The 13,434-nt window shown below is 37.6% G+C and overlaps 1 protein-coding gene across 1 annotated transcript; it reads right to left on the reverse strand.

Annotated features, from left to right (window-relative positions):
- Nucleotides 1–5,791: 5,791 nt before the first annotated feature.
- Nucleotides 5,792–8,353, reverse strand: LOC123523937 (uncharacterized). The gene has a single exon (XM_045301710.2). The coding sequence runs from the start codon at nt 8,135–8,137 to the stop codon at nt 6,167–6,169; it is 1,971 nt and encodes a 656-aa protein (XP_045157645.2). The 5' UTR covers nt 8,138–8,353; the 3' UTR covers nt 5,792–6,166.
- Between the last annotated feature and the right edge of the window lie 5,081 nt (nt 8,354–13,434).

Here is a 13,434-nt window from a genome sequence, read left to right on the forward strand (position 1 = left end):
TCTGTCGGTATGTAGACTAATCCATTTCCGGATGATAACTCAAGAACGCTTTAGCCTAAGGTCATGAAAGTTGATAGGGAGGTTGGTCATAACCAGCAGATGACCCCTATACATTTTGAAATTAGTAGGTCAAAGGTCAAGGTCACAGTGACCTGAAACAAACGGTTTCCGGATGATAACTCAAAAACCCTTGGGCCTAGAATCATGAAAGTTGATAGGGAGGTTGATCATGACCAGCAGATGACCCCTGTTGATTTTGAGCTCAGTAGGTCAAATGTAAAGGTCACATTTAAACCGTTTCCGGATGATAACTCAAGAACGCTTGGGATTTCTATAAATTATTTCTGAAATACCATATTGTATCTTTAAAAAGATATTCTAGCATAAACTGCTGTTCTTGTTACTTTTCAGGGGCGTTTTAACACGAGAAAACAGTTAACAGGGAGGTTCTCGCGCTCACGTGCTGTTAAAACGCGCGTTCTGTGGCAGCGTAAACGCACTATGGCCCAAAAGCGGATAATTCAAAAGGAAGTGACGTCAACGTGATAAAAACAATGCCAGATATTCCCGCATATTTCATGGAAATTTAATTACGTTGCGGGATGATATAGTCGTTAATTAGTTTTTACGCGTTTTATGCTAGAACAGCGTTAGCGCATGTTCATTTCGTGATATAGCATCATCGGAATCCCTCGGGAATCGTTGGTATCCTCGCCCTACCGGGTTCGGGCACCAACCAATCCCTCGGGATTCTGCAGATGTTATAACACAAAAAACATGCGTTATCCCTACAGTTACGTTGCCGTTATAATGAATTTACTCACGGGTTGTCATTTAAAAATTTGTAAAACGATTTTCATTTCTGTATGCCGAGTCCAGGGTACGTTATCCAGATAAATCAAGTTACGCCAGTACTTCCGGTTTATCAAACGTGAAGAACGACCTCAAAGCATTCGAACATAGAAAAATGCGCTCATCGGTCAAGGCCAGGCTATACCTGAGACAACAATATGCCTATGTCTGCAAAGGCTTCGGCAACGCCAGTACCTGGTTACTGCTGCACACTCTAGTACATGTATAATAAGGTCCCGCTGAAGTCGAGTTTGCAATATTACAACACTGGTGCCGAGCTAAAGGGAAAGGCAATGTTGTTCTTAAGTTGATTCCTTCTGCAAGGATTTCTTTAATCATTGAAAGAATTTTCAAAATTTTCAAAATCGGCTTAAAAATGAGAAAGTTATGAGCATTCAAATATTTTATCAAAATGGTGGCCATTTTGTTTCCATGGTAGGATTTATTAAATTTCTAAATACATATTTGAACTGTATTTACTTGTTCCTGTAAAATAGTTTCTCTCCTTTTTCCAGCTATAAGCTGCATTTTCTTAAATTTCAAACTGCCATATCTTCTTCAATAGTGGCTCAATTTTAAAAATTCTTTCAGCGTTATGAACTTACATATAAAATTAACTTATTGTCAGGCATTCCTTGCCCTTTAAGGCTCAAGCTTACAACAGCACATTAATACTTTTTCTGAGTTTACGACAACATCGCTCGTGCCAGGTTACAATAGCACATCGCTGGTGCCAGGCTGTGCTTCGAGTTTACAATAGCACATCGCTGGTGCCAGGCTGTGGTTATATAATATAGTGCCGATCTACATCGCTTGTGGAAGGGTTATGCCAGGTTTATAATAGCACATCGCTTCTGCTTGATTTAGGTTCGAATTTACAAACACATCGCTGGTGTCTGGCGAAAGCTCAAGTTTACAACAGCACATTGCTGTTGCCGGGTTAAGGCTGAGTTAACAATATTACATCGCTAGCGCCGGGTTTAGGCTCGAGTTTACAAGGCTGATCACTACCAAATAGAATGTAAGCCTCCGCAGGTCACAAGTAGTCCAAATATAGATAGTACTAATCTTTTTTCGTTTCCCAGTGCATTTTCTCGACAGCAACGTGCTTACTTTTACCCTACCACGTTTCAGTATGTATCACTTTGCATTCTATTGAAATCGGCATGTTCCTATCGCATTCTGGGTAAAAATGGCGGCGTAAGAATTTAATGTCCCGCAAAGAGAAATTGAAAGAAGCGAAAAGTAGTAAATTCAGCGGGTTGTATTTACCGAACTGTAGTTTTCTTATATAAAAGTTAACACCCCATTTTCTTTTTGTTTTTGTAAAGTAGCGATCTAGTTCTTTATGGGAATATAAGTCTCTGAAAATCTGATATGCTAGTAAATGTCGAAAAACCGTTATGAAGTAAGTGGATTTTATATGAAATAAAGAACAGCTGGATCTAGTGGTGTTCAGCCTACAACAGCACATTGCCGGTTCGGGATTAAGGCACACAGACACTAAATAGAAAAAATGGTAGTCGCATAATGGCGGACATAAATAGCCCTCAGTTTTTTTGCTCTGTAGAGCTATTTTCCTTATTTTCTTTGCAATTATTTGGCTAAAATCACATGACAGATCTAAGCTTGACTTGTAGGTAGCATTTTCATAATGAAATAACAACATGACAATTGTTTTCATGGAAACACCACCAGTATAATTTGGGGTCTCATTTTTTAGCTGATTCTGCAGTTTGTGTGTTTTTCTTGCATCAAACATGACCCCCACTTTTCTTTAGATTTTTAGTTAACACTGACAATATTCTTCAAGAAAATGTAAGGTACAGAAATTTAAAATGGGTGCTGATGTGTGCTGCTGTCATTGGAAATAAGTCAGTTTTATATAGAATAAAGAACAACAACTATTTAGTGTGTTATAACCTTAAGGCTGGGTTTACATTAGCACATAGCTAGTGACGAGTTTATGACAGAGTTTAAAATAGTACATCGCTAGCGTCGGGTTTATGCTCGAGTTTACAACAGGTCATAATAAGCTAAATAGTTTTCCCTATATATTCTATATAAAACTGACCTTTTTTAAAGAGCTACCAAGCATAACTAGACCCATTTCAGAGAACAAATCCTTACCTCATTTTAAAGAGTTATGATAAAACTGATATAAAATGAAGAGAAAAGTAGGGGTCATGTATCTTCTAAGACATATTTTTCTGGTCACATTTGCTTACTGTAAACTGACATTAAAATCACACTGCTGTGACCTGGAAGTACTACTCATACTAAAATTGAGCTTGACCACCAAATACAACCTGCTCTCTCATTTTTCCTACCAAAATGTCACAAATACACCCACAATGAAATTTAAACAGAAACTAGCTTCAATTTAGACCTCTGTTGCCATGCCAAGTGAAAAATTAGTGTTCAAATACCTGGCAGCCATTACAAGACTAGACCAGATGGCTCCCACGCTGGTTCCTTTAGTTTAGTTAGGCCATATACAGCACATCGCCGGTGCTGTGTTAAGACTCAAATTTATAATAGCACACTGCTGGCGCCGGGGGAATAGCACACTGCTGTGACGGGTATAGGCTGAGTTTACAATAGCATATTGCTAGTACCGAATAAAAGCTCAAGTTTCCAAGAGCACATTGCTGGTGCCAGGCTAAGGCTCAAATTAACAATAGTATATATCTGGTGCCAAGATTTAGGCTTAGCTTAAAATAGCATATTGTTGGTGTGTGGGATTTAGGTGGAGTTTACAATAGCGCATCGTTGGTATGTGGGATTTAGGTGGAGTTTACAATAGCGCATCGTTGGTATGTGGGATTTAGGCGGAGTTTACAATAGCGCATCGTTGGTATGTGGGATTTAGGCGGAGTTTACAATAACGCTTCGTTGGTATGTGGGATTTAGGTGTTGGTATGTGGGATTTAGGCGGAGTTTACAATAGCGCATCGTTGGTGTGTGGGGTTTAGGCGGAGTTTACAGTTACTTTAGCGCATCGTTGGTATGCGGGTTTTAGGCAGAGTTTACAGTTACTGTAGCGCATCGATGGTATGTGTGGTTTAGGCAGAGTTTACAATAGCGCATCGTTGGTGTGTGGGGTTTAGGCGGAGTTTACAGTTACTTTAGCGCATCGTTGGTGTGTGGGGTTTAGGTGGAATTTACAGTTACTGTAGCGCATCGATGGTATGTGTGGTTTAGGCAGAGTTTACGATAGCGCATCGTTGGTATGTGGGGTTTAGGCGGAGTTTACGATAGCGCATCGTTGGTATGTGGGGTTTAGGCGGAGTTTACAGCTACTGTAGCGCATCGATGATATGTGTGGTTGAGGCAGAGTTTACGATAGCGCATCGAAGATGCTGCGTTTAGGTGGAGTTTACAATAGCACATCGCTGATGCGTTGGATTTAGGTCGAATTTACAATAGCATATCGCTAGTGCGTTGGGTTTAGATGGATTTTACAATAGAACATCGCTGGTGCGTGAGATATAGGTAGAGTTTACAATAGCACATCGCTGGTGCGTGAGGTCTAGGCTGAATTTACAATAAAACATCACTGTAACCGAAATTTAGGCTTAGCATGTTTAAAATAAACACGTGACCAAGTTTTGAACTTGATCTAGATACCATCAAGGTGAACATTCTGACCAATTTTCATGAAGATCCATTGAAAAATATGGCCTCTAGAGAGGTCACAAGGTTTCCCTATTTTTAGACCTACTGACCTAGTTTTCGACCGCACATGACCCAGTTTCGAACTAGATATCATAAAGATGAACATTCTGACCAACTTTCATAAAGATCCCATGAAATACGTGACCTCTACATGGTTCCCACTCCTTTCCGTGGAAAAAATTCAAGGACTTTTCAAGGACTTTTCCAGGACATTTTCACAAAATTCAAGGACTAATAGAGTGCCTCATGGTCCAAAGGCAGAGCACCCAAACCTGATCCAGACATTGTAGGTTCAAGTCCTGTCAGAAGTGAAATTCTTTCACTCCCTCTAAGATCTTTAATAGGTGCTAGAACTTTAAGAAAATAAGCTAGAGCTATCCCTAAAGGGGATGAAACTTCTGCCTCACTCACTGTCACTTGGTTAAAGTAGTACTGTTTAAGAGACATAATGGAAAATATCTAGGTCCGAGTTATCTCCCCTTTGCTAGATTATCTTGTAATATGAACATCCTCATGTCATTTACTACCAGTCTGTAAAGTTTCAACAAAACCCTTCAAATAGTTTAGTTAGGTTCACAAGAATCATGGACAGACATAAATGGACAGATGGACAGACTCCAATATACCCCCTTTGAACTGCATCGGTGGGGGTATAATACATGTAAATTTAAATAAACTGAGAAACAGGACTCATTACCATTTTATTAATTCAACTAACTTATTCCCAGAACATTTAAGTAATAAACTGCAACTAAAAAACTGGTTTACAAGGAAATGTTTAACCATAACCAAAAGTTATTTGCTCAAAATAAGTTTTTAAAAAAGAATTCAATTTATGAAATCTCAAAGAAAGTCTGGCAATACCGATTTATTGTCAATTTATTGTCGTTCCTTACAATCTTAAAAACGCAATTTTTTCAAGAACAGGGATAGCAATGCCGGTGTTTCTCTATTTAAATATGTTTGTTTTTTATGTACACTGGCAATATTGTGAGCATACAGCAACAAAATTCCCGACTTTTTCCAGGTTTTTTGCTCTTCCTTTAAAATTCAAGGTCTTGAAAATGAAATGAAAAATTCAAGGACTTTTCCAGTTTTCCAGGAAGCGTGGGAACCCTGCCTCTATCTAGAGTGGTCACAAGTAAAAGTTTACGCACGCACGCACGGACGACGGACGCCGCGCGATCACAAAAGCTCACCTTGTCACTTTGTGACAGCTGAGCTAAAAACCGTTGTACTAGACAAGATAAATAAAACACTATTAAAAATAATTGAGCATATTTCTATAACCTGAAAATGAAATGTGTTAAAAGAAAAAAAACATAATACTGTCTAGTTAAAATACTCATTTATAGCTGAACTCTTCCATATCAACTTGCTGTGACTTGTTCAGAGTTTATGAGTCGTCTAGAAGCAACATTGACTTCTTGGTTTTCCAGATTCAGTAACTTTGAATGAATACGAATATAAGGTGAAATCAAATGTCACAAATGCATCACATTTGTTCCTATTTAAAAACCACTTCTTCACTTACAGTGTCTATCAAAAATTTCCATTTTTAGTATTAATAGTATTCACTATAATTCATAATATATGAATATATAAAAAAATGAATAATTCAGACATGTATTTTGAATCATGATACTTTTTTGTAATTCTTACAATAGCAGTATGGTTTTAAGTTGATATCCTGCACGCAATATGATTGGTTACCATACCTGTCTAGTCGGGATGGTTCACCAATCATTGTCATTTGATTTTTATTCCCATCAGGTCCATACTGTAAAAAGTCAACAGTTCCTTCGAAATAAGCGTACCCAGGAATCGTATGGAACAAAATAAAATAACGACCAGTGGTGTCCGGTTTCGTGCTGGAAAATAGTGAACTTAAAAATCCGGGTTTTTGTGCATTTACATTTGGTATTCTACCTTGGGTATCTTCATCGCTATTCGAAAATGACACCGATGCTTCGTTCACAATATGGAGGGATAATCTAAAACAGACATCTTGATTTTGTGACAAAATCTTATTAACTTCACTAACGAGGAACTCCGCCATAGATTCCACGTGTTCTGCGGTGGTAGACACGTTCAATTTATCTTGACAAGTGCAGTATATTCCTTCAGTGCCAGCATCAGCACAAGTTCGATCTTCTGGAATCTGAATGAAAATATTCCTTCTTACAATATGTTTTTCCACCGATCTCATTGTTTGTCTTTTGAATGCCACTCCATGAACTAAATCAGACATGGTTTGGTATATGTCATATGGAGAAACAAGTCTCTTAGTATTAATAGTCAACGTTCCATGTAACCACTTGTACTTTTCCTTTAGAAATTTTGGCACGTGAACCATAAGCCACGGTTTGTTATTTTCAGCTCTCCCCACGTGAGTCAACGAAGCCCCGCCTATACGGTAGCCATGGTCACTCAGAACGATAAATATTGCATTTTCGGTTTGTTTCGTGTTCTTCAACCAAGTTAGAAATTCAAGGAAGGGCTGGTCCCCTCGACTCAGTGTTGTGAACTCTTCATGACTGACCTGATTGTTCCAGAATAAAACATACTTTCGCTTGCTTTGGTATCTTCTTAGAAAGCCCTTTAAATACTCAATTTCTATATCAAAATAATTATTCACACCGTAACAATCCCAAGATGCTTTTCCTAAGAAATCAATCACTTTTGGCTCGAATTCATGCATCCCTAACGTATATGGGCGAAAATAATAATCTGTAGGTTGATGCTTAAATCCACCTTTACCATAACTAAATGCTGAAATTTCTGGTCGATCTTCCGATAAGAATGTAGCAAAATGCTGCACGACTTTCTCGTTCCAAACAAAAGGCATGGAATCTATATGTTTTCCAAAATGCTGAATTAATGGGAAACTTTTGTGAGACTGGCCTGTTAAAAGTGGTACAAAATTAGGCCATGTGTTTTCACCAACTTTGCTGTAACCTTCGAAGTCATAAGCGTCGAATTCATCCAGAAGAAATTTGTAAGATTTCGGAAGATTCCGTAACGCATGTGACCGCGAAACCGAGTCTATTCCAAATATTATAACACTGAGCCTATTTTCACTTTCATTTTCTATTTGGTTAGCACTTCTGGCGTCTTCATTCCAAACTGGGTTAAAGTGAAGATAATCATATACCAAATGTTTAGTTGCGTTTGAACAGCTTACGCGAAATACGTGACGTTTAATGAACGCTGGCGCCATAAAATTCACTTCCCCTTCGAACCCTACTCGTTTATCTCCGCCATCCCGCTTCAAAGGGCTGTACACACAGCTGAGAGATTTGTTTGCCAATTTATACTTCTCTAACACTGTGTTATTGAATAGTAAATACCCATCCTTGTTCATGAACATCAACTGTTCCCTGTTCGAGCACTTCAGCGGCGGAGGTGTAACAAAGTAAGGCTTAAGAGAGCTGTCCCACGGATCCAGAGTCTGTAATTTGCATGGTTTAAGTTCTCTTTCAGACAGCCTATGTGGTTGCAAATACATCCATAAACAAATTAAACTTACACTTACAAAAACTCCAAAACATTTCACATTCCTATTGAAACATCTAGATCTAGGTCTGTTCAAATTATTCATCTCCATAAAATAAACGATATGAATACGGAGCGTGTGTCAAATTACAGTTATTAAACAGTTCCGTGTTTGTAAACATTGACGGATCCAAACGGAAGGGGAAGAAGCATTTTATAGAAACATTCCGATGGCAAAATACAATACATATCCGTAGCCCTGGCCAACCTATAAACCAGGCAAGTCTATTTCATATTGATATTGTTCGCATGGTTAGCAATGTGTACAGTGTTAGTAACAGTAATAGTTATAGTATGTTTGTGTTGAGTGTGTTACCAGGATATACCAGAGCTAGGGGTACATCGAGGGTATTTTTCTCTGTACATATCGTCGAGGCCGGTAGGCCGAGACAGATATGTGAAGAGAAAAATAACGAGAATACTCGTTGCGGAATACTCGTTGCTATTCATTTCCCACCTATCTAAATTAACTCGGAAAACCATGCGAAATAATGATAGCAGGTGAACAATGCCGTGGCTCAGAGTAAGGTTCGTTGGAGGTGTCATGTCCCCTAGTGTCTGTGCAATTTTCATGCTTTTGTTAACCTGACCTACTTATGCCAGGTTAGGATAACACCAAAACATGCTATAAAAAGTTTGCTTTTTTATGTTAGAGCTACGTACTCATTTTTACGCTGGGCAAATTTTGTGTTTGGTGGTCAGTTTCTCGACCGGACGATTTGTCCGAGATCCGGTTTCACAAAGTAACGGTTTGATAAGGTGTTGATGTGCGAGAGATTTGAGTAATGCTCAACCGCGTCATCCAGTACGTCACAAATTTAGTCAGTCTCAAATTTCTTGACCTAACAATCATGACGTAATGAAATAATATCAAAGGACATAAACATGTTTTTTTGTGAACTAAAAAGAGTACTCTCGCGGATTTCAATGATTTTTGCATTTATCGTCTTTCCCATGCGTCTAAATCTTATTTTCTCAACTCGCAGTTGCTTATTACCAAAGATTCTCTATTTGGAGACGTTTCATCTTTGTTTTGTTTCTTCCACTTATTTCCTTCCGCTAAAGACGTTTTTAAATGTTTTACAAACAACACACCAGGATATGCAGGAGATTGATCTTGTGCTAAAATCGAAAACTGCACAAATGAATCCTGTCTTTATTCATTGTTATAGAGATTCTTTTAACATAGTTTCTTTAATCGTAACATCCTACAGCTGAGGTCCATTTCAAAGCATTTTCCAAATTGGTTTCTCACAGAAAGTAAAAAAAAAAGTCAGGTACCCTGACTGTAGAACTTTACCTCCCCAGACAGTCCATAATATCAGACTCGAGTGATCACGGATTGAACTAAGGTAGCTCTGTCTGCTGCGTGGCAAAGTTTGAAAGTTTTTTCTTTCTTTTTTATGAAAGTTTTTTCTTTCTTTTTTATATCTCGTGGTCACGAGGTAACTTTTTGTTTTTTGTTTTATTTCTTTTTTATATCTTGTGGCCACGTGGTAGCTTTTTGTTTTTTTTTTTGTTTCTTTCTTTTTTATATCTCGTGGCCACGAGTTAACATTTTTTTTTTCTTTTTTTTATATATATATATCTCGTGGCCACGAGATAAGGTTTTTTGTTTTTTGTTTTCTTTTTTATATCTCGTGGCCATATAAAATAAAACTCACGTGTTCCCCCTGAGCTTCCGTAACTTTTTGTTATTTACGAGAAAGACTTTTATTCTAAATTTCTCACTTCCGAGGTAAGTAAGTTATATAATGTAACATATACAGCTAAGCTATTGAACTGTCGGTAGATTGCTCATTGTTATATAGAATGTACATGTCCCACTAGGATATAGGATGTCCGGAAGAAACACTTATCTCAATGAATCATGCAAGGGCGTAGCGCCCATTACGCACGTGCGTAATACAATAAATCCAGGTTTAAAATATAAAAGTAAAACCTAAAAAGAAACTGACAAAGTAAAGATTAAATTGCACTCGAACAATGCTTAATAGAGTTTGATTCTAACAGTTTATAGATCTAATTTTGTGTGTGTGTGTGGGGGGGGGGGGGGGGGGGGGGGGGCTCTACTGTGTCAGGATCAAATTGTTCCACACCGGGTCTATTTCACTGTAAACGGAGTAAAATACACTGATAATCAATTGTAATGACGGGTTGTTGGGAAAGGCAGTCGATCTGGCCACTCGGCTGAATATGCAAGTCAGCCGACCTAGAGTTGCTTCCCATCAAACTCAGCGAAACAATATACCGGCGGACACAGTCAAGGAGTACTGGCGTTTGAGTTTATTTCTTCCTTTTATGGATTATTTACTTACCCAGTTAGAAGACAGACTGTGTCACGCCAGTACACGGATGAAGGCACAGTATATCTGCTATCGCACAATATCTGCGATATGGGCAGAAATCAAGGAAGAGTATGGTCCTTAAATTATTGATACTGGACTGGATCTCTGGAAATTCAAAATTGGGCAGGTTTTGTACTTGAAAAGCTCATTGATGCTGTCGATGCCAGCTACCACTACCAAATATACACATAAGTTTGAAAATCCTGCTGACAATGCCGGTATCGATAACAGCTTTAGTCGGAGCAACGCCTTACAGGCCTGGCTTTGTTTCATATTCATCGAAATCAAAACATCAATATCGACCGTGTTGTCAGTGATTTCAATGGTCATAGGCGCATTAATTGCCCTTGTATTTCAGCAAGTCATGGCTGGTAATGATACAGATTGAACTTAGAAATCGTTTTAAATACAAAATGTACTAATATACGAGGAATCTTTCAAAATATATGCCACACTTCATTTACTTATCATACAAAACTTTTTTTACTATGATAAAACAATTAAGTAAAATAAGAACGGACTTTTAAAATCGGTCGTAGAAATCTAGTGGTGGGCTATGGACCATGGAAACGGCTACAGAAGCTGGTCATCGCGGAAACTCAAAAAACTTTTTGTGTCATATTTCAAAAGATAATTGTATTAGAAACTTATTTTTTTATATTTTCATTAAGTTATGAATACCTATTGTTTGCAGTGATTATATTCTAACTATCTTATTAAATTTCTTAATTGTCATCAGTAATTTTAGTAATTAGCACGTGCATTCAATTGTGAACCAATAAGATGCCTTTTTTACCCAGAAAATGTTGTTTGGACGTAATTACAACTATGGCTGATTTTTGGCTTGAAAATGTTGTATAATACGCCTGCAAATAAAATTCTAAAATTTTTATACGTCAGTTTAACCTCATTTTATACATTAATGCAGCGGATTACATGCAATATAGGCTATTAATTCGCTTCCTTTTTATCCCCCGACGAAAGTCGGAGGGATATAGTTTTGGCGTTGTCCGTCCGTCCGTCCTTCCGTCCGTCCGTCCGGAGCCATATCTAGGAAATGGTTGGGAATATTTATTTGAAACTTCATATACGTGTTCACCACTATGAGTTCTTGCGGCCCGTCAAGTTTCAGTCAGATTGCCCAAGTAACACCAGAGTTATGGCCGTTAGAAATTTCTAGTGTTAACTATATAGGGTACTATAAATATGGCAATTTCTGCATCATAATTTTTGATATATTTGACCTAGAACTATGAAACTTAAACAGAATTTAGATCACCATAATGTGGTTGTGTACACATTTCGTTCGGATTTATTTGTAAATTAAGAGTTATTGCCCTTTAATTGTATAAAAATCCACATATTTGTTCATAACAAACTTACCATTTGGTAGAATTTCATTAAATTTCTTTCATTCTTTTCCAAGAAAATTTATTGTAAACATGTGCAGTTGTGTACCCACACCTGGTCACCCCCTTACCTTGATCACACCCTCCCTCCCCCCCCCCCCCCCCCCCCCCCCAAGAAAAAAAATCCTTATTTCATTTTTTTTAATAAACTTATACATGTTCACCACTATGAGGTTATTGGCCCATCAAGTTTCAGACAGATTGCCCAAGTAACGCCAGAGTTATGGCCCTTAGAAGTTTTCAGTGTTAACTATATAGGGTACTATAGATCTATAGATATGGCAATTTCTGCATCATAACTTTTGATATATTTGACCTTGAACTATGAAACCTTAACAGAATTTAGAGCACTATAATGTAGTTGTGCACACACAATTTCGAACGGGTTTCTTTTGTAACTTCAGAGTTATTGCCCTTTAATTTTCTAAAAATCCACATATTTGTACATAACAAATTTACCATTTGGCAGAATTTCATTAAATTTCTTTCATTCTTTTCTGTAAACATTTATTATAAACATGTGAATTTGCGCACCCACACCTGGTCACCCACTTGCCTTGGTCATACCCCCTCCCCCTCCCCCCCCCCCCCCCTCCAAAAAAAATATTTTTTTCCATTTCTTATTTTAGATTTTTTTCAAACCTTCCATGATTATTTATCAACATGCAAGTTGTACCATTCCCCCAAACTCACTCCTCCACCCAGTCATGCCCACCACTGATCATGCATCCTCTGCCCCCTTCCCCCCACCCCCAACTTCACCCTTTTACCTTTTTTTTTCATTTTTAATTTTCCATCAATATTTATAATCAACATGTGAAATTTTGTTTCCTCTCCCGTTCCCCCGCACCCCCACCCCCTAAAAAAATAAATATATTAAGTTGTGACTGCACAAACATTGTCCTCAGCCATTTCAAGATATCTTAACTGTGTTCTCTTAAGAACATCTGTTCAAATGTACATGTTAAACAGCAACACCTGGTGCCAAACCACTCAAAGACAATATTTCATTCCAGTTAAACTTCACTGCCATGTTCAAGATATCTTACCTGTGTTCTCTTAAGAACATCAGATTCTGTTCTTTTAAGTTTAAATGTACATGTTAAACAGCAACACCTGGTGCCAAACCACTCAAAGACAATATTTCGTTCCAGTTAAACTTCAAGCTCACATTTCAATTAACTGCATTTAATTTTAAAAGCTAAGCTTATTATAGTAAGCATATCCCATTCAAAATAAATTCTTTAGTCAGGATCAAAGTATCATACATTTATTATGCACTTTTTTATTAAACATTTGTTTTCTGTTAAATTGATTTTGACTAATGAAATTATTTGCTTCTTATTAACATCCTTAACATTTTGCCGGATATATTTTTTTGCCATTCCTCACCACAAACCCTTTCGGCGGGGGATACCAATTCATCGAATTTGCTTGTTTTCAATACGTATGGACAATGAAGTTAAGGAAGAAGTCGTTAAATCTCGGCTTGGAATATAAAATAGATATATAAAAGAACAACAACAATGTTTATTGAATTAATTATTGGAAAATATGTGGATAAATTATGTTTTTGTAACACCGCCTTTTAT

The sequence above is a fragment of the Mercenaria mercenaria genome, chromosome 3 (assembly GCF_021730395.1).
Source record: "Mercenaria mercenaria strain notata chromosome 3, MADL_Memer_1, whole genome shotgun sequence".
NCBI classification, from domain to species: domain Eukaryota; kingdom Metazoa; phylum Mollusca; class Bivalvia; order Venerida; family Veneridae; genus Mercenaria; species Mercenaria mercenaria.